Consider the following 19,494-nt stretch of genomic DNA (forward strand, 5'->3'; position numbering starts at 1 on the left):
AATCCTGTGTTTTTTTTTAATTGTTGTAAGTGTAATGAATCTTGTTGTAAATATCACCCTCCGTAGTGTAAAGGTCAAAGGTCGTCCTCCTAGTTAATCCATCGCATACATGTAGCCAATCATATACCCTTTTAAGTAGTTATCTCCTTATTATGTGTATTAGTTTAAGGCTCTGTCTTCCATTAATTGACTCTGCATTGCATCGAATGAAATAAGATAGTTCCCCTTTCAATTGCAAAGCCTCCATTTCCAACTGAACAGCCTTCCTTTCCAATTGCATTATTGCCAGCCTTCCTTTCCAACTGCATTTGCCGCCATTACGGCGTGGTCAGCTCGGGGAAGAAGGGCGTTGCCCGCCCCTCGTCATGAGAAGGTGGAGCCAACGAGCCCCCACCAGCCAATCAGGGCTGGTGAGATACGATCCCGGGCGTGGCGCAGCTTGATCGCGACGCGCCTTATAAAAGGGGGTGGGGAAGGATTGCGAAGAGAGATGCGTCAGATGCGGCAGAGACGGGAGATGAACTTTGAACCACCGCAGCTTGAACCACCGTAGCTTGAACCACCGCAGCTTTGAGCTTTAACGGCGGTTCGACCCGCGGCCGCGAAGCAACGCCGCCGTGCAAAGCCGCTCGAGGAGGGTCGGCGGCTGCTCACCTCGAGCACACACCAACCGGACCCGCATCCTTCCCGCCTTGTGATACCACTTCCTCGTCCGTCCAGCCATCCACCTCCAGCTGAACCTTCCTCTCCTTCCTGCCATTCCTGTCATCATCCCCCCGTGTAAGTCTGACTGTTGTCCGTCTTCCATGTTGTCCTGGGGTTTAAGTAAGCTTGAATAGGTAAGTTAGAATTGCACTGTGTCTTCTGGTCCTTCCCTCCTTCTGTAAATTATTTTCTTTTCTTTCCTTCTCCTTGGTTCTTTTGATTGTGTAAATAATAGTTAGTAATAAATTATATTTGTATTTCCTACCTTCGTTCTTCTTCTTCATGCTCGTCAGGTCGTCTTTGTGATTTCCCCATTGAAAACCTGTGGCGCGATTTTGGCCAACGTTTCAGGATCGGGTTTAGTCTCTGCTAATGGTTCGTGCCGCGGTTGCTAAACCGCTCGGCAATTAACATCTGTCCGCGGTCGCGTACGAGGTTGCGCCCCTGCCTCTCCGGAGGGAGCTGTGCAACTTCAGGACTCACATCGGTCAGTCAAAAACAAGGGGGATTAATCCCCCCTTCTGAAGGGGAAAAAGGCCGACGTAGAGATCCGCAACAATATGTATGTATGTATATATGCATGTACTCATACAGTCACGTGAAAAAGTAAGTACACCCCATGTAAAGTTTTGACTTTTTCAACATAATTCAACATACAGCTAGTGGATCTTAATTTCAACAATATTTATAGATAAAGGTGATATAATATAACAAATATCATGAAACATTTACATTTTGTAGTCCATTGTATAATTTAAATAAACATAAATGCAAATTTCGCATGTAGAAAAAGTAAGTACACCCCTACATTTATCAAGACTTCAAATACCTAAAATTAGAATCAGGTGCACCAGCTCAGGTGCAAACGATTAGAACATCGTTAGAGAGGATCTTGGAGGAACCTGTCTTATTTAAACCTCAGACATTTAGTTTGGTCTTCTCTTTGTTGTTGAAGTGTGTGGCGTCACCATGCCTACATCAAAAGAGCTCTCTGAGACCTTCAGAAAGAAGGTTGTAGATGCATACGAGTCTGGGAAGGGATTTAAAAAGATCTCCAAACAATTTGAAATCAATCATTCGACTGTCCGGAAGTTCATCTACAAGTGGAGAAGATTCCAAACAGCTGCCAACTTGTTCAAGCCAGGCCGCCCCAGCAAGTTCAGCCCGAGCGCAGACCGCAAGATTCTGAAAGAAGTGTCTAACAACCCCAGAATGTCATCATGGGACCTACAGGTAGCTCTTGCCACTGTTGATGTCAAAGTGCATGAGTCTACCATTAGAAAGAGGCTGCACAAATTTGATCTACATGGGAGGTGTGCCAGGAGGAAACCTTTGCTGTCCAGAAAGAACATCAGGGAAAGACTAAAGTTTGCCAATGAACACCTAGGCAAAGGCCAGCACTTCTGGAACAATGTGCTCTGGACACATGAGTCAAAGGTAGAGCTATTTGGCCACAGTACCAGAAGACATGTTTGGCGAAAACCAAAGACAGCATTTGACCACAAGAACCTGATACCAACTGTAAAGCATGGTGGTGGAAATATTATGGTTTGGGGCAGCTTTGCTGCATCAGGGCCTGGGCAGCTCACCATCATATAATCCACTATGAATTCTTCATTGTACCCGAGGGTGTTTGAGGATAATGTGAGGCCATCTGTTGGAAAGTTGGAGCTCAACCAAAGGTGGACCTTGCAACATGACAATGACCCTAAACATACCAGTAAATCCACCAAGGAATGGCTGAAAAGAAAGAAATGGAGGGTTCTGGAATGGCCAAGTCAAAGCCCGGATCTAAATCCCATCGAGATGTTGTGGGGGGATTTGAAACGAGCTGTGCATATGCAAGAAAACCCTCAAACATCGCACAGCTGAAATAATTCTGCATGGAGGAGTGGGCAAAAATTTCTCCCAGTCGAGGTCAGAGACTGGTAGACAGTTATAGGAAACGCCTACTTGAGGTTGTTTCTGCCAAAGGGGGCAATACCACCTATTCGAGCCAAGGGTGTACTTACTTTTTCCACACGCAAAATTTGCATTTATGTTTATTTAAATTATACAATGGACTACAAAATGTAAATGTTTCATGATATTTGTTATATTACATCACCTTTATCTAACAATATTGTTGAAATGAAGATCAATTAGCTGTATGTTGAAATATGTTGAAAAAGTCAAAACTTTACTTGGGGTGTACTTACTTTTTCACGTGACTGTATGTATGTATGTACATATGTAGGTATGTACAGTCACGTGAAAAAGTAAGTACACCCCATGTAAAGTTTTGACTTTTTCAACATATTTCAACATACAGCTATTTGATCTTCATTTCAACAATATTGTTAGATAAAGGTGATGTAATATAACAAATATCATGAAACATTTAAATTTTGTAGTCCATTGTATAATTTAAATAATCAGAAATACAAATTTCGCATGTGGAAAAAGTAAGTACACCCTTGGCTTGAATAGGTGGTATTGCCCCCTTTGGCAGAAACAACCTCAAGTAGGCGTTTCCTATAACTGTCTACCAGTCTCCGACCTCGACTGGGAGAAATTTTTGCCCACTCCTCCATGCAGAATTATTTCAGCTGTGTGATGTTTGAGGGGTTTCTTGAATGCACAGCTCGTTTCAAATCCCCCCACATCTCGATGGGATTTAGATCCGGGCTTTGACTTGGCCATTCCAGAACCCTCCATTTCTTTCTTTTCAGCCATTCCTTGGTGGATTTACTGGTATGTTTAGGGTCATTGTCATGTTGCAAGGTCCACATTCGGTTGAGCTTCAACTTTCCGACAAAAGGCCTCACATTATCCTCAAGCACCCTTTGGTGCAATGAAGAATTCATAGTGGATTCTATGATGGTGAGCTGCCCAGGCCCTGATGCAGCAAAGCTGCCCCAAACCATAATATTTCCACCACCATGCTTTACAGTTGGTATCAGGTTCTTGTGGTCAAATGCTGTCTTTGGTTTTCGCCAAACATGTCTTCTGGTACTGTGGCCAAATAGCTCTATCTTTGACTCATCTGTCCAGAGCACATTGTTCTAGAAGTGCTGGTCTTTGCCTAGGTGTTCATTGTCAAACTTTAGTCTTGCCCTGATGTTCTTTCTGGACAGCAAAGGTTTCCTCCTGGCACACCTCCCATGGAGATCAAATTTGTGCAGCCTCTTTCTAATAGTAGACTCGTGCACTTTGCCATCAACAGTGGCAAGAGCTACCTGTAGGTCCCGTGATGACATTCTGGGGTTCTTAGAGACTTCTTTCAGCATCTTGCGGTCTGCTCTCGGGTTGAACTTGCTGGGGCGGCCTGGCCTGAACAAGTTGGCAGTTGTTTGGAATCTTCTCCACTTGTAGATGAACTTCCGGACAGTCGAATGATTGATTTCAAATTGTTTGGAGATCTTTTTAAATCCCTTCCCAGACTCGTAGGCATCTATAACCTTCTTTCTGAAGGCGTCAGAGAGCTCTTTTGATCTAGACATGGTGATGCCGCACACTTCAACAACAAAGAGCAAACCAAACTAAATGTCTGAGGTTTAAATAAGACAGGTTCCTCCAAGATCCTCTCTAACGATGTTCTAATCATTTGCACCTGAGCTGGTGCACCTGATTCTAATTTTAGGTATTTGAAGTAGTGATAAATGTAGGGGTGTACTTACTTTTTCCACATGCGAAATTTGCATTTATGTTTATTTAAATTATACAATGGACTACAAAATGTAAATGTTTCATGATATTTGTTATATTATATCACCTTTATCTTTCAATATTGTTGAAATGAAGATAAAATAGCTGTATGTTGAAATATGTTGAAAATGTCAAAACGTTACATGGGGTGTACTTACTTTTTCACGTGACTGTATGTATGTACTCGTATGTATGTATGTGCTCGTATGTATGTATATATGTATGTATGTACTTGTATATATGTATGTATATATGTATGTATGTACTTGTATTTATGTATATATGAAGGTATGTATGTATGTATGTATGTATGTACTCGTATATATGTATGTGTGTATGTGTGTATGTATGTATGTATGTATGTATGTATGTATGTATGTATGTGTGTGTATTTATGTATTATCTAATCCTCCAAGAGGATTTGACCTATAAAGCTAAAACTTTCAGGGATTAATGAGGGCACCCTGAAGTTGTGCAGGTGCAAGTTAGATTTGATTCATCAAGTTTAAAAAATAAATTTCACCCATCTTGACATTTTCTTTCTTGGGGGAGGGAGGAGGAGTGCAATTGTAATTATCCGAGCTATATAACCACAATGTATTATATATGCACATAAGCAGTACCGCATGCATGTTTTCACTTCATATCCGGTTGCAGATCCGGTTGCGTGAGGCTGAAGTAGTTCAATCTGCTGTCCGCAATAAACCTTCCCAGTCAGTGGCTGAATTTTCTCCGCTCAACATTGTTTCAAGTTAACGTATAGCCATATAGGTTTTGATCATGGACACAGTTAGACTTGGAGAGGTATTGGATCGTGTGAAGAAAGAGCTCAACAGCACAATGACGTTCTGGATTCGGCACTAGCATGAAGAAGACCATGAACACACTGATTTGAAGAAATTTCAGTACCAGCGGCCAAGGATCAATGCTGCTCATTAGCGTACTCTCTTTTTCATACATTTCCTAGATTGCGGGACTCACTTACTCCGGAAATTTTTGGTCTGTTTTTTTGGTCTAATCTGTTGTTTTTGGTCTAATCACTTTTACAAACTTATACCTGGGGCTAATAAATATTTCCTTAATATTGTGTGCTGTTTATTTTTTATGGGAAGATTCCTCCCTGTTTCAAGTAGTTTTATTTATTCTATATGAACGTATTTTATCCTTATGTGCAATATTTCGTGTTTTTTTATTGTTGTTTTTATTGTTATTGCTGCTGCTATATTATTATTAGTGTGGATTGTCTCTATCTTTTGTCTGTCTTGAACTGAGGAGAACAACTAGACAGTTTACTTTTTTGTAATTCGGCAGAGGTGCATTATTGCCCGCTCGTTATTTTATTTGTATATTAGTGGGGTATGCTTACACAATGTAAACAATAACGAACTTGCTTCATACTTAGATACATAATAAAGAGGGTTTATGATTATAGGCAAGCATTACCAACCTCCTGCTAGATATCATTTGAGATTTTTATTTTATTTTACAGTTTACATGTATGGAAATTACAACTTTCAAATGTTAGGTATCGATTGAGGTTGTTTTCGTTTTTTTTACGGACGCTTTTATGGCTTTTTAAATGTAAATTTTCATTTGCAGACACTTTCCGACTGTTCTGTGACTAGATATCAATTGAAGTTTTTTTTCACAGTTTACAGTTATAGAAATTACCATTTTCAAATGCTAGATATCGATTGAAGTTTTAATTTTTTTATTTTACGGTTGCCTTTATGGTTTTTCACATACATTTTAATTTATGGATGCTTTCCAATGGTTCTTTGAGTTTTCCAGGTGTATCGGCTTTGATGTCCATCGGCACGTGAAATTTCAGCTTTCTACATCACCCGGAAGGTACTGAACATTAATATCAGTCAGTCAGTGATGGGATGGGATGGGATGGGAGTCAGTGGTTAGAATAAAAACCACCTTTAGAGGCCATTTTTTCCCCGCAAACGGGGGTTGGCCTTTTTCGGGGACCGTGGTTGTTGTTGTTTTACGGTCCCCTTTTTGAAGCAATGTTTTACGGCCGGATGCCCTTCCTGCCGCCAACCCTTTTTGCCGCCTTTTACGACAAACAGGGAATTACCAGTGAACTGGTACTCAATTAGCCGACCTCGGAAGGATGACAGGCTGAGTCAACCCCCCTGGCGTTAATTCAGCGATCGACCGGGATTCGAACCCAGCATCCTAGGATCCTAAGCTGGCACCCTAGCTGCTAGCCCAGGTTTATATATCAGATGTAATATTTTCTTTGTGTATAGATATTATTTTAATCTTCTTTACTTGAATTGTATACCTGTGTTTTCTCCTGTTTTATTTTCATACCTGCGAAATTTATAAATGAAATGAAAAATTCGTAACCTGAGATTTTTTTTTTTTCGGGAGCAATTGATGCAGCGGTCTGTTTCCTATACACTGCCCAAAAATGGATGTGTCAGAAGAACATGTTGCACGTTTGGAGCAACATTACCCATAGGGTGGGTACTCTGCTATGGTATTAACAATCATAAAGAAAACAACATGACCTCCTGGCGGCTCCAGTAGGGAGTGGGTGCTTCTAGTAAACATAATGCATATACAAAATCAAGGGTGGATGGAAGTGAAGCTCAATGTTTTTTCAAAGAAATGTATATAAGCCCCCACAGAATATGGTCTCTTCAAGTGAATGTCACATTCTCACTATTTATGTGGAATGTATATGAAAAGACTCAAGTTAAATGTAAAAAAGGAACAATTTCGAAAAACCCTAAAGTTGCATAATTTATGAAAAATATATAAATTCAATTAATTGATGGCAGCTAAAAAAATCCTGAAAACTGAAAACAAAGTCTTTACCAAAATGGCCAATCAAAATAAACTAGATGAAGTATAGCAGAAAAGGTAGAGAAGGCAAACAGGCAAAAGGCGTTGAGTGAAACAATGCACCTCATGAGCTCGTGTCACATAGAGAAGTGGTGATGACGGATTCACGTAGCAGTCCTTGAGGCGCAGGTTTGAGTGTAGAAACAGTGGAAAGCCACGGAGCTGAGCACTTAACAAGCTGTTCTCATTGGCACGATAAAAACCAATGACCCCGACGCTGTATGATAGACAGTACTTATCGAGCAGCTCCCGGTTCCATGCGTCCAAGTTTACATACTTCAGAAGATTCTCGTACACAATTACAGAATACTTGCCACGACCTGAACCATCTGTCAATGTGGGCAAATCACCTCGACCAGGTGTTACTTCGGCATGGTATACAAAGCGACTCGTTTCCAAAATATTCACAATCTCTTGGCCGAGTTGAGAAAATTGACCTTCAAGAAAAAGCAGCACAGTGGGGTCCGTACGAGGTGCAACATCATTGTCAGGGGACTGAACACCCCCTGACCGTCGCTGTCCACCATCCTGGCAGTGGTCACTTTTGGAAAAGGCTCCAAGCTGAAGTGCTGTCCGTACCTGCAAGCTCCCACCAGCTGCAGTGTCCTTACCCCGAGCATGGCCTGACAAATGATCACTCAGACAGTACATCGTTGCTATCATAGAGAGCAGGCCGAATGCAACGAGTAAAGCAAGAAGCTTTCGTGGCTCCAGCTGCCCAAGGCTTCGCAAAGCACGCCATGCGCAGGTCATGTCGGCGGGGGTGTACTGAAGTGTGGATGGGGCGAGGTGGGAGGAGTGGTAGGGGGAAGAGCAGTAAACAATAAGTGTCTGGAGTTTTGGTCAAATTGATTTAAGATGGAAAGTCTGAATTCTGTGTTCACCAAGTGCAGAAAACTTGTGTGAAGCAAATATCGGTACAGAGCTGGGCCCTCAAATTCCTCACGAGCTAGGTCACCATGGCATTGTTGGACATTATTAACAGCTATTAAAATGATGGCCGTTCCCCACTTTAAACCCTCCACCTGTGTCCACCACCTCCTTTCCACCCAAAAAACCCTCTCTCTTTTTTCAACCCTATAATTCTAGACCACACTATCCTCCTCTTGCACGTCCAGTTCTCAACTTCAATCCCACATCTGACCCCAGCCCCCAATGTCCTTCCTTTCGCTCTAGACTCCGTAGCAAAGCCAATCCAACAACTTGGGCCTATGATCTGATAAAATCCATCATGCCATATAAAAATCGGCTTCGATGTGGCAATCACATGACAATAAAACAAGGCCAGGCTTCTTGACACTACTTGGTTTTCTCAGCCATATTCTGGTGTGAGGAAGTTGAATCAAAGAAGCGTCTCAGAATCAAAGATGTGCAGGAGAACCTGACCTGCAATGACAAGAAAGAAACTAAATCAGGTTTATGTTGACTCATCAAATCTCTTGTTCTGCACACACTTAGCATCTCTATTTTCTTTATCCAAAGTTGGTACAATTTATTCAGTTAACATGGCAAGCAGAATATGAAGGATATCCCCAAAGCTATGCCATCACACCTACACAACAGACAGAGTACTATTGAGAAACTTTATCATGTTACAATATTAAATGTAATCTCTATCCATTTCAATACACTTTTAACATTGGTCAAACAACTCCTTGATTCCAACATATAGCCCTTCATTCTAGCCTGGCGTTGGCTTAACAGTTAAGGTTGCCGGCTTCAGGTCTGGGGGTCCTGAGTTAGAGACCCTATCGCACCACTGAAATAACACTAGGTGGATTGACTCAGCTTGCAATCCTTCCACGGTGGGCAAAATGAGTACTAGCTTACTGGTAACAGGGGACATTGATTGCATCAGCAGCACAGCCCCAGAAAATGATCCAACCAAGCAACCACAGGCTGCATACAAATCCACCACCACGAGCCACCACTCTTCCTTCTGAATTGTCCTTAATGCAGTGAATGTGGCTGCTCATCTATTCAGAAAAAGCAGAAAAATCCTCTCCTAAGTTATTTTTTCATTTTCAGGAATAAGTGGTCAAGTCAAGCATAATGTGTGTTTGCAATACAAGGTGTGCACAATATGTATATGTGTATATAATACATAAAAATAATATGTGTGCATAAAATACACAGCATATGATGTCACACAAAACAAAACAAAACATGCCAAAGAAACACCAAAAGCAAAAACAAAAACCTAAGCCAAACATGTGTATAAACCATAATCGTGCATGTGTATTTGCAAATCATCACCTATGCACGTGTGTTTGTGTGTGCGTGTGCATGCGTGCATCACCGCCACAGGTCCTCATCTTTCCCAGGCCCCCTTCCACTCAAGCCCGCCAAATCTCAGGCCCCCTTCCACTCGGGTCGCCAAATCTCAGGCCCCATTCCACTCAAGCCCGCCAGATCTCAGGCCCCCTTCCACTCGGGTCGCCAAATCTCAGGCCCCCTTCCACTCGGGTCGCCAAATCTCAGGCCCCCTTCCACTCGGGTCGCCAAATCTCAGGCCCCCTTCCATTCGGGTCGCCAAATCTCAGGCCCCCTTCCACTCGGATCCATCAAATCTCAGGCCCCCTTCCAGTGTGTGTGTGTGTGTGTGTGTGTGTGTGTGTGTGTGTGTGTGTGTGTGTGTGTGTGTGTGTGTGTGTGTGTGTGTGTGTGTGTGTGTTTGGGTCATTGGTTGTTATCTCCATATTCGGGTTTCAGAAGTTGATGAGAAGGTGATCAGAGTTCTCCCAGGAGTCGAACTATCCACCTTCGTTTTGTTTTCGTTGGATAGTCGAACTATCCAACGATCTCAATTCAGGGATCAAGCAGTGAAGTTTTCTTGTTCTCTCACTTTTGTTCTGAGGGCTCTTTTTAGGATCGTCACCAAGCCCCAGACAGCCTCCAGCTGTAGTTCTTTGTGATAACATTCCCAGGGTTGGTTTTTATGATTTTTAAGAGGTTCTTATTTCTCATTCCCATTCCTCCAATTATCATTGGTATAATTTCAGCTCTCTACAGCTTCCAAGATTTTTGACTCAATTTTTGAGATCTTGGTAATTGTTCATTTTCTTGATTTCTGCATTGTTTAGGCCAAAATTGCTGGGTGCCAACACCTCAATTAGCAATTACTTTCTTTCCTTTTTGTATAAGGTGTGTGTGTGTTTTCTTTTTTTTTCTTAAAGCTCCTCCATGAGCCTTAAGCCCAGTATATTAAGTTTAAATTTAATAAAGACAAATTAAGATAAATAAATAAAAAATTGTGTGTGCTAAGGTTTCTCATAAAACCGAAAATGCTATTGACACATCAACCCCATTTTTACATTCCCTTTGTTTTTCTCAAAATGTCTTCTTTGATGAAACTTTATGCAACAGCCACTTTAAAACTTTTTGGATGCCCTCTCATACACCCCATTCAGAACCCCAAAATGCCAAATAAATATAGTATAATATTTTTTAATCACTCATCCAATTATTTTTCATTTTGTTGTTTAATTGGATGGGTGGTCTGTTTGTCTACTTGACTTACTAGTACTGCATGTGCTGTTAGGATTGCGTTGCAACATGCACTAGATGGGCAAAATTGTTTTTGCTGCATCTACATTCCGTTATACAAGTATTCTTGATACAAGTGTGCCAAACAGGAAATTAGAGCTGTATCCCTTGACATATCACGTGCCTTCGATACCGTCTGGCACCCCGCTCTGCTCACCAAACTCTCCTCCTTTGGTATCCATGGAAATCTCCACGCAGGGCTGGCGGACTTCCTCTCTAGTCATAGTCAACATGTGGCCCTGAATGGGTTTCTCTCATCTCCTCTTCCTGTTCAGGCTGGAGTTCCCCAAGGCAGTGTTCTGGGCCCTGTGCTTTTCTGGTCTTCATCAATGATCTCTCCGACTCTCTTGAAAATCCTCTCTATCTCTTTGCTGATGACTCCACTCTCTGCCGCTCCATTCCTCATCCCTCAGATCGGCAGTCTGCAGCCTCCTCACTCTCTGCAGACCTGGACAAAATCACAGACTGGGCAAACAAGTGGAACATGTCTTTCAATCCTGACAAATCGCACACTCTTACGATGTCTCTCCAAAAAGACCGACTGGACAACCCTCCCATCCACTTTCTGAATAATCCTCTCCAAGAAGTTCTGTCACTCAAGCTTTTGGGTCTCACTATCTGCCATGATCTTTCCTGGGAAAACCACATTTCAAATCTGGCCTCCAAAGCCAGTCGCCGACTGGGCATCCTCCGTCGTACGAAGTCCTTCCTTGGCACACCTGAGCTCCTCACCACATATAAGGCTTTCATCCGCAGCTCAATGGAATACTGTTCCCCCCTCTGGGCTGGTGCTCCTGCCTCACACCTAGGTCGTCTTCACGCTGTTGAAACCAAAAGCGTTCAGAATCATTGGAATCTCCCGCGATGAAGCTACCTCCGAGAGCCTTTCACTTACTCACCGCAGGCAGGTTAGGTTGGTGGTCTTTCTGTCTTCTACCGTCTCCTCTCCGGCCTTGCTCCTCCAGCTCTCTCTGGGCTCTGTCCCCCAAATATTCCTACAGGTCGCACAATATCTGCCTGCAATCCTCTTATGGTTAAACTGCCAAAATCAAGACTCTCTGCTCACCTTCACTCATTCCTTCCTCTTTTCTCCCGCCTCTGGAACAAATTCCCTCACTCGCTTCAATCCCACTCCTCCCTCCAGGTCTTTAAAACAGCTGTTCACCACCATCTCTTATCTTCCCCCATCCAAAACCTTGATCTTTTCTACCCCCGCTAATTTCACCCAAAATCCACATTTTTGAAATACCAACTTCTTTCCTGGAAGTCCTTGGTGTCCTTGTGTTTATACTTCTCCCACCCCCCCCCCTCCCCCCTTCCCACACCGCCTTCCCCCAACCCCTCTCCCTCCCACACATTCCCGATGTCCTTGCTCTCAAATGTTGTGTTTATGTGCTTCCCCTTCTCTCCCCATCTTGTTTACCGCTCCCCTTTTTATATACTTTGTTTGTTTGTCTCTTTGATTTATTTTTGTGATAAATGTTAGCTCTTTCATGAGCCTCGATTCTGTATACAAAAAAAAAAAAAATCCTAAAATTTCACAAATCCATACTGCTACTGAACTGTTTAGCATTACAGTTATTATATTCCATTATAATACCAACCCTAAAAAGTGTGTGAGAGTGACATTACACCAGGTTGAAGGTTGTTTGATCCGAAATACGTTTTCTAAATAATTGCTCGCTTCTTCGTGCTTCTCACATACGCAACACCTCGCTGCATAATTTCCAGGGAAGTGGCCATGCCACAAAGTATTTGTTGCTGATGAATGCTATAAATCGATCATTAAGCGAATCGAGTAATCCGAATTACAAGCTTCGACTACTGTTGAACAACATATTAATTTATCAGTTTGCTATACAGATGCCATCTGTTCATGTAAACTGGTTTGTTGTGTCAAAATCAACACAGTGCCAATACAATTAGCAGCTGCTAGATTGCAACAAAAAGGAAAAGAAAGAGAGAAATTATGCCTTTTGTATGATACTCTTTTTCGGTTAAGAGAACTTGTATTATGTAATGTAAACATGACATCGGATTTCATTCACGCTGGTGTTCTGTCTGAAAGCAGCTTTAGTACTTCCAAAATACGTTTCTTTGCAAGGGTTATGCTGGTGCTTTGCTGTTGCATTCCCAGGCATTGAATTTACAGGTGATAAAAACTCTCGAACAAGCCCCGAAACTGAGGGAGTAGTTTCAGGATGGACAGACCGACAAACCAAAGCCTCATGTTTTATTATATATATATATAACCACCTTTAGAGGCCATTTTTCCCAGCAAGCGGGGGTTGGCCTTTTTCGGGAACCGTGGTTGTTGTTGTTTTTTGGTCCCCTTTTTGAAGCAATGTTTTACATATATATATATATACACACACACACACATATACCCACCTCACGCACACGCACGCGCGCGCGCACGCACACACACACACACACACACACACACACACACACACACACACACACACACGTGTAATGGAGGCAACTATAACTTCATATACAGGGAAATGCCCTGTAAGAAATTGATGTCAATTAGTACTAGTGAATAACCTATCCTTACAGACAGGTTAATTTCCCGCATAATTATGGATGGGTTAATTCCTTCAGAATTGGAATATTTTAAGATAATTTGTAATACCATCTCTAACCATGAACGATGCGATGCCACACATATTCACTGTACATTGAGAGCATTGGGGTGCTCCTCCAACCCTGGATCCCCAGGGCTATTAATTATTTTTATCATCGAAAACTTTTCCGTGCACACCCGGAGTAAAACCAAAAGTTTTGAACTCATTTTGTTGAGCGGTTCAGGAGTGCATATGAGTTGAACGAACAAACAATTAACACAAACAAAGACACTTCTCAAATTATAGTATGACAACAGCTGTGTAGATAGTTCCATTGCAGTAAGGCCCCCACCCCCCCAGGCTTCACCAGAAAATGATAGCTGTACCATAATAATCTTTGGTATTTCACAAATAGACACCAACAGGAATATAAACATGTTGACAAACACCATTTTCCAAACTGAACAATATAAAGCCATCAAATGACAAACAATCGAAATATCATTGAACCTAATTACGTTTATAACCAAAAAGTCGATATTTGAAGCACAAGTATTATGCAAGTACAAAGCCTGCATAATAATCCACTCAATCAAATAAAATTAAAAAGAAACAAGCACGATAGTCTAACGACGTAGCCGAGCTGGGATCTGCTGAGTGGAGAATCCCTGTCATGTGACCAGATGCTCAGCTCTGATTGGTGGACATTTGTGAGGGACATACATACATAGGACAGACAGACAAAACACTATTCCAGACGGCATTGCCCTACGGGCTATGACATAAAAATATGGCTGCCGAACCACGTGACCAATGACGTCATCAAATTTATTTTTCTCGATCAATTTATCCGGTTCTTCCGGAAGGGGACTTCCGGTTCCTCGGGCGAGTGAGGCGTGCTTCGAGCTCGGCATCGAAGTTTGAGTGTTTTCCCATTCTTGTCTTTGTCAAATTTCCACTGGTTATTTTGCTGTGTACGTGTTATTGTGTGTTTCTACTTGGTGTTGGTTTGTGGTTCGTGCAAACTTGTGTGTAGTTAATCGTTTTCTGAGTCGTACCTCGTGCGCGGCCTGGTGACTTGGGGCTTCCCTCCCCCCGTCGGTGTTTTGTCGGTTTGGGTTATTTCCTTCGCTGTATTGCTTGTTTCTTTTATTTTGTTTTCTCCCCCTCACCTCACCTCCCTAGACAAATAATTCTATATTGATTCTTTCTCTCCTCCCAGACACGTGCTTGTTCGCTCTCCTCCTCGTCTCGGCTTGTGCCCCGCCCCCTGTATCTCGTTTTCTTCCGCCTCTGCTCCTTCTTTCTCAAATCCACGTTCTCGCTTGGGGAGACTTTTCCCGGATTGTTTTTTCATCGTTCTGTTTGGATATTGTTGGAATATGTTTAAACCGCAGCCATGATGCTAACGCCCCCCCCCCCCCCCCCCCCAGAATTTACATGTTTTAAACGTTTTCCAGTGTGTACCCTGGTCAGAATAGGTACACCGTATCCCTGCGTGTCGTAAGAGACGACTAAGAGGGTTGGCGTCAGGAAGGGCATCCAGCCATAAAAACATTGCCTCAAAAAGAGAACCATGACAATCACAAGTACATATGGGCAGGGTGCAGCCCGAAGTGGAGATCGGTTTCTGAGGTTTGGGACATGGAATGTGGGGACAATGACAGGGAGATCAGGAGAAGTGGTGGAAGTATTGGTCAGAAGAAGAGTGGACATATGTTGTGTGCAAGAGACGAGATGGAAGGGAAGTGGTGTGAGAATGGTGAAGGGTAGGCAGGGACAGAAATACAAGTTTGTGTGGCAAGGGTGCCCGGAGGGCATGAATGGTGTTGGTGTCCTGTTTTCTGAGGAGTTTGAAGACAGTGCAGTGAGTGTGACTAGAGTGAGTGATAGGTTGATGATGGTGAAAATGATGATTGGAAAGCTCTTGGTGAACGTCATCTCGGGATATGCTCCGCAGGTTGGTCGGAGCGATGAAGAGAAGGACAAGTTCTGGTGTGCGATAGAGAAGCTGATGGAAAACGTGAAAGATGAGGAAGTTGTTGTGGTGGGAGGAGACCTGAATGGACATGTGGGAAGGAGTATGGATGGTTTTGAGGGAGTTCATGGGGGTTACGGATATGGTGTGAGAAATGGAGAAGGTGAAAGGATTTTGGAGTTTGCTGATGGAGCTGATTTGTTGATTTGTAATACTCAGTTCCACAAAGAGGACAATAAGCTTGTTACATACACGTCAGGTGGGTCGACGACAACCGTTGACTACCTGATGGTGCGTCGGCGAGATAGGGGGCACCTCCGGGACACAAAGGTGATCCCGGGGGAGGAGGCTGTTTCACAGCACCACTTGGTTGTCTGCGACATAAGGGTGAAAGGTGCGAGGAGAGCTCGGCGGGTGAAGTACCAACCGAGAATGAACGTGTGGAGGTTGAAAGAGGTGACAGTAAGGGAGGCATTAAAAGAGAGGCTGAGTAGGGTAGAGGATGATGTGGTTGAGCTTGAAAGTGGTTGGATGTCAATGAAAGCTAGTCTGTTGGGAGCCGTTGGTGAGGTATGTGGATGGACAAAAGGACCACCGAGGCACTCGGAAACATGGTGGTGGGATGTTGAGGTTGGAAAGAGGATTGACGAGAAGAGGAAGAAGTTCAAAGAGTGGCAGAAGGCGAAGGGTACGGGAGCAGAAACAGCAGAGCATGAAAGTTATAAGGCAGCCAGGAAGGCTGCAAAGAAAGAGGTAGCACAGGCGCAGGAGGCATGTAGGAAAATGTTCGGAGAACGCTTGGATTCGGAAGAGGGTCAGAAAGCAGTATTCAGGATTGCAAAGCAGATAGCGAAAGAGAGGTGTGATGTGATGGGGGTGAGTTGCTTGAAGGATGAAGTGGGACAAATCGTTGTCGACCCAGATGGAATTAAAGGAAGATGGAAAAGATATATGGAAATGCTGTTGAATACAGAGAATGAATGGGATGGCAACATAGAGAGTAACCCAGTTTTAGGACCGGCAGAGAAGATAACTGAGAAGGAAGTTGAGGAAGCGATAAAAGCAATGAAGAGTGGAAAAGCGGGAGGGCCGATGGGAGTTGTGGGAGATATGTTGAAGGCAGCAGGAAGTTGGGGTGTGAAGAGAATGACAGAGATCTGTAATCTGGTGGTGAAATAAGGCCGCATTCCAGTGGATTGGGAACTGAGTACCCTCGTCCCTCTATACAAGGGGAAAGGTGACCCTCTGGAGTGTGGCTCGTACCGAGCGATAAAGTTATTGGAGCATGGAATGAAGGTATTGGAAAGGGTGTTGGAGAGGAGGATAAGGAAGAAAGTGAAGATCGACGAAATGCAGTTTGGATTTATGCCAGGAAGAGGAACGACAGATGCGCTTTTCATTGTGAGGCAGTTGCAGGAGAAGTACATGGATAAGAGGAAGAAGTTGTTTTTTGGGTTTGTTGATCTGGAGAAAGCATTCGATAGGGTTCCACGCAAAGTACTGACATGGGCATTGAGGAAGTTAGGAGTGGAGGAATGGTTGATCAGAGTAGTGATGGCAATGTACAAAAGAGCACGCACAGCTGTAAGGACGAAGGACGGGAACAGTGGTGAGTTTGAGGTGAAGGTGGGAGTGCATCAGGGGTCGGTACTAAGTCCACTACTATTTGTAGCTGTGATGGAGGTGCTGGCTCAGACCGTAAAGGAGGGTTTACCGTGGGAGTTGTTGTATGCAGATGATCTGGTGTTGATTGCGGAAAGTATGGATGGACTGAAGGAAAAGATGAACAAGTGGAAGGAATGTATGGAGACAAAAGGTCTGAAGGTGAATATCGGAAAGACAAAGGTGATGGCAAGTGGTAAAGCATGTGGTGAGGTGGAAAGAACTGGGAAGTGGCCGTGTGCTGTGTGCAGGAAGGGTGTCGGAGTGAACTCCATTCAATGTACAATGTGTGCTGAGTGGGTTCATCAAAAATGTAGTGGTCTGAGAGGGTCATTAACCAGTGTGGCAGCTACATTCAAATGTAAGGTGTGCACAGAGGGAGCTGCAGATGGAGGAAATGTTGAGTTGGATCTTGGAGACGGCGTGAAGCTGGAAGGTGTGAAAACATTTTGCTACCTCGGAGACATGCTGAATGGAGAAGGTGGATCAGACTCGGCAACGGTTGCTCGAGTGAGATGTGCATGGAAGAAGTTTCGGGAACTGAGTGGCGTGCTGATGAGGAGGAGAGTGTCGCTGAAGCTGAAGGGAAAGGTGTATGCTGCATGTGTGAGAAGTGTTATGATTTATGGGAGCGAGACATGGGTAATGAACGTAGAGCAGCAACGAAGGCTGGAAAGGGTGGAAATGCGAATGGTTCGATGGATGTGCGGAGTATCGTTGAGAGAGAGGAAGACAAATGATGAATTGCGAAAGATGATGGGAATATTGCCTGTGATTGATGCTGTGAAGAGGAACAGGTTGAGATGGTTTGGTCATGTATTGAGGAAGGATGAAAGTGACTGGTTGAGAAGAGTGATGGAAGTTAATGTAGAAGGAAGTAGAGGATGGGGAAGACCGAGAAAGACTTGGCTAAAGATGGTGGAAGAAGAAATGCGGGCAAGGGGGTTAACAAGGAGAGATGCAGAAAATAGGGCAAAATGGAGAAGATTGTCATGGGGACCGCAAGGCTAACCCCCGCTCTAGCAGGGAACATGGCCTTAAAATGCATGTTGTTGTTGTTGTTGTTGTTGATCAATTTATCCCTAAATTACGCTCTAGAAAATTCATACGAATCAGATCAAGCATTCTACTTGTCGATTTATGACATCATAATGAAGGAACCTATGACATCATCATTAACATGTTATTCCCCATGGGGAGTACATTACAATGAGCCACCTTTCAATTTTTCCAAGGAGCAGATTCGGAGATATATATAGAAGTGCAAGTTTTTCGGTTTTTCACAGATGGTGCCATACGATGTGATCTATGACGTCATGATTATCAAGAAAAATTATACAGGAGGAGGCGCTCCTATGGTGAAAATTTCATGTCAATTTGACCAACGGTTGCAAAGAAAACGAATTTTAAAGGGAATACACCTGCAAAATGCTGGCAGAAGGGACATACATACACTACATGACCAAAGGTATGCGGACACCCCCTTGTAATTAGTTGATTCGTCTGTTTCAGCCACACCCATTGCTGAAAGGTATATAAAATCAAGCACACAGCCATGCAATCTCCATAGCCAAACATTGGCAGGAGAATAGGCCGTACTGAAGAGCTCAGTGACTTTCAAAGTGGTGCCGTCATAGGATGCCACCTGTCCAACAAGTCAGTTCGTCAAATTTCTGCCCTGCTAGAGCTGCCCCGGTCAACTGTAAGTGCTGTTATTGTGAAGTGGAAACGTCTCGGACCAACAACAGCTCAGCCGGAAAGTGGTAAGCACACAGAACGGGACCGCCAAGTGTGGAAGCGCGTAAAAATCGTCTGTCCTCGGTTGCAACACTCACTACCGAGTTCCAAATTGCCTTTGGAAGCAATGTCAGCACAACAACTGTTCGTCGGGAGCTTCATGAAATGGGCTTCCATGGCCGAGCAGCCACACGCAAGCCTAAGATCACCATGTGCAATGCCAAACGTCAGCTGGAGTGGTGTAAAGCTCGCCGCCATTGGACTCTGGAGCAGTGGAAACGCGTTCTCTGGAGTGGATGAATCACGCTTCACCATCTGGCAGTCCGACGGACGAATCTGGGTTTGGCGGATGCCACGGAAACACTACCTGCCCGAATGCATAGTGCCAACTGTATAGTTTGGTGGGAGGAGGAATAATGGTCTGGGGCTGTTTTTCATGGTTCGGGCTAGGCCCCTTAGTTCCAGTGAAGGGAAATATTAACACTACAGCATACAATGACCTAAACCCTATTGAACACGTTTGGGATGAATTGGAATGCCGACTGCGAGCCAGGCCTAATCGCCAAACATCAGTGCCTGACTTCACTAATGCTCTTGTGGCTGAATGGAAGCAAATCCCCACAGCAATGTTCCAACATCTAGTGGAAAGCTTTCCCAGAAGAGTGGAGGCTGTTATAGGAGCAAAGGGGAGGGGGGATCGGGGGGGGGACCAACTCCATAGTAATGTCAATGATTTTTGAATGAGAT

General features: G+C 43.6%; 1 protein-coding gene across 7 annotated transcripts in view; it reads right to left on the reverse strand.

The window, feature by feature from the left end:
* LOC137425448 (bifunctional heparan sulfate N-deacetylase/N-sulfotransferase 1) overlaps nucleotides 1–19,494 on the reverse strand; it is a 276,161-nt gene that overhangs the window by 99,880 nt on the left and 156,787 nt on the right. For 5 of the 7 annotated variants that reach the window (XR_013623242.1, XM_068113904.2, XM_078776673.1 and 2 more), the window contains exon 2: nucleotides 7,318–8,640. Coding sequence is in view for 6 of the 7 variants with exons in the window: in XM_068113904.2 (XP_067970005.1) it covers nucleotides 7,318–8,007 (690 nt within the window). In the remaining variant the exon portion in view is untranslated. Of the gene's footprint in view, nucleotides 1–7,317; nucleotides 8,641–9,084; nucleotides 9,231–10,957; nucleotides 11,095–19,494 lie in introns of those variants that run through there. The other 2 variants (XM_068113903.2, XM_078776672.1) reach the window with 2 other exon arrangements.

Source organism: Myxine glutinosa, chromosome 4, assembly GCF_964187855.1.
Source record: "Myxine glutinosa chromosome 4, kmMyxGlut1.1, whole genome shotgun sequence".
Taxonomy (NCBI): domain Eukaryota; kingdom Metazoa; phylum Chordata; class Myxini; order Myxiniformes; family Myxinidae; genus Myxine; species Myxine glutinosa.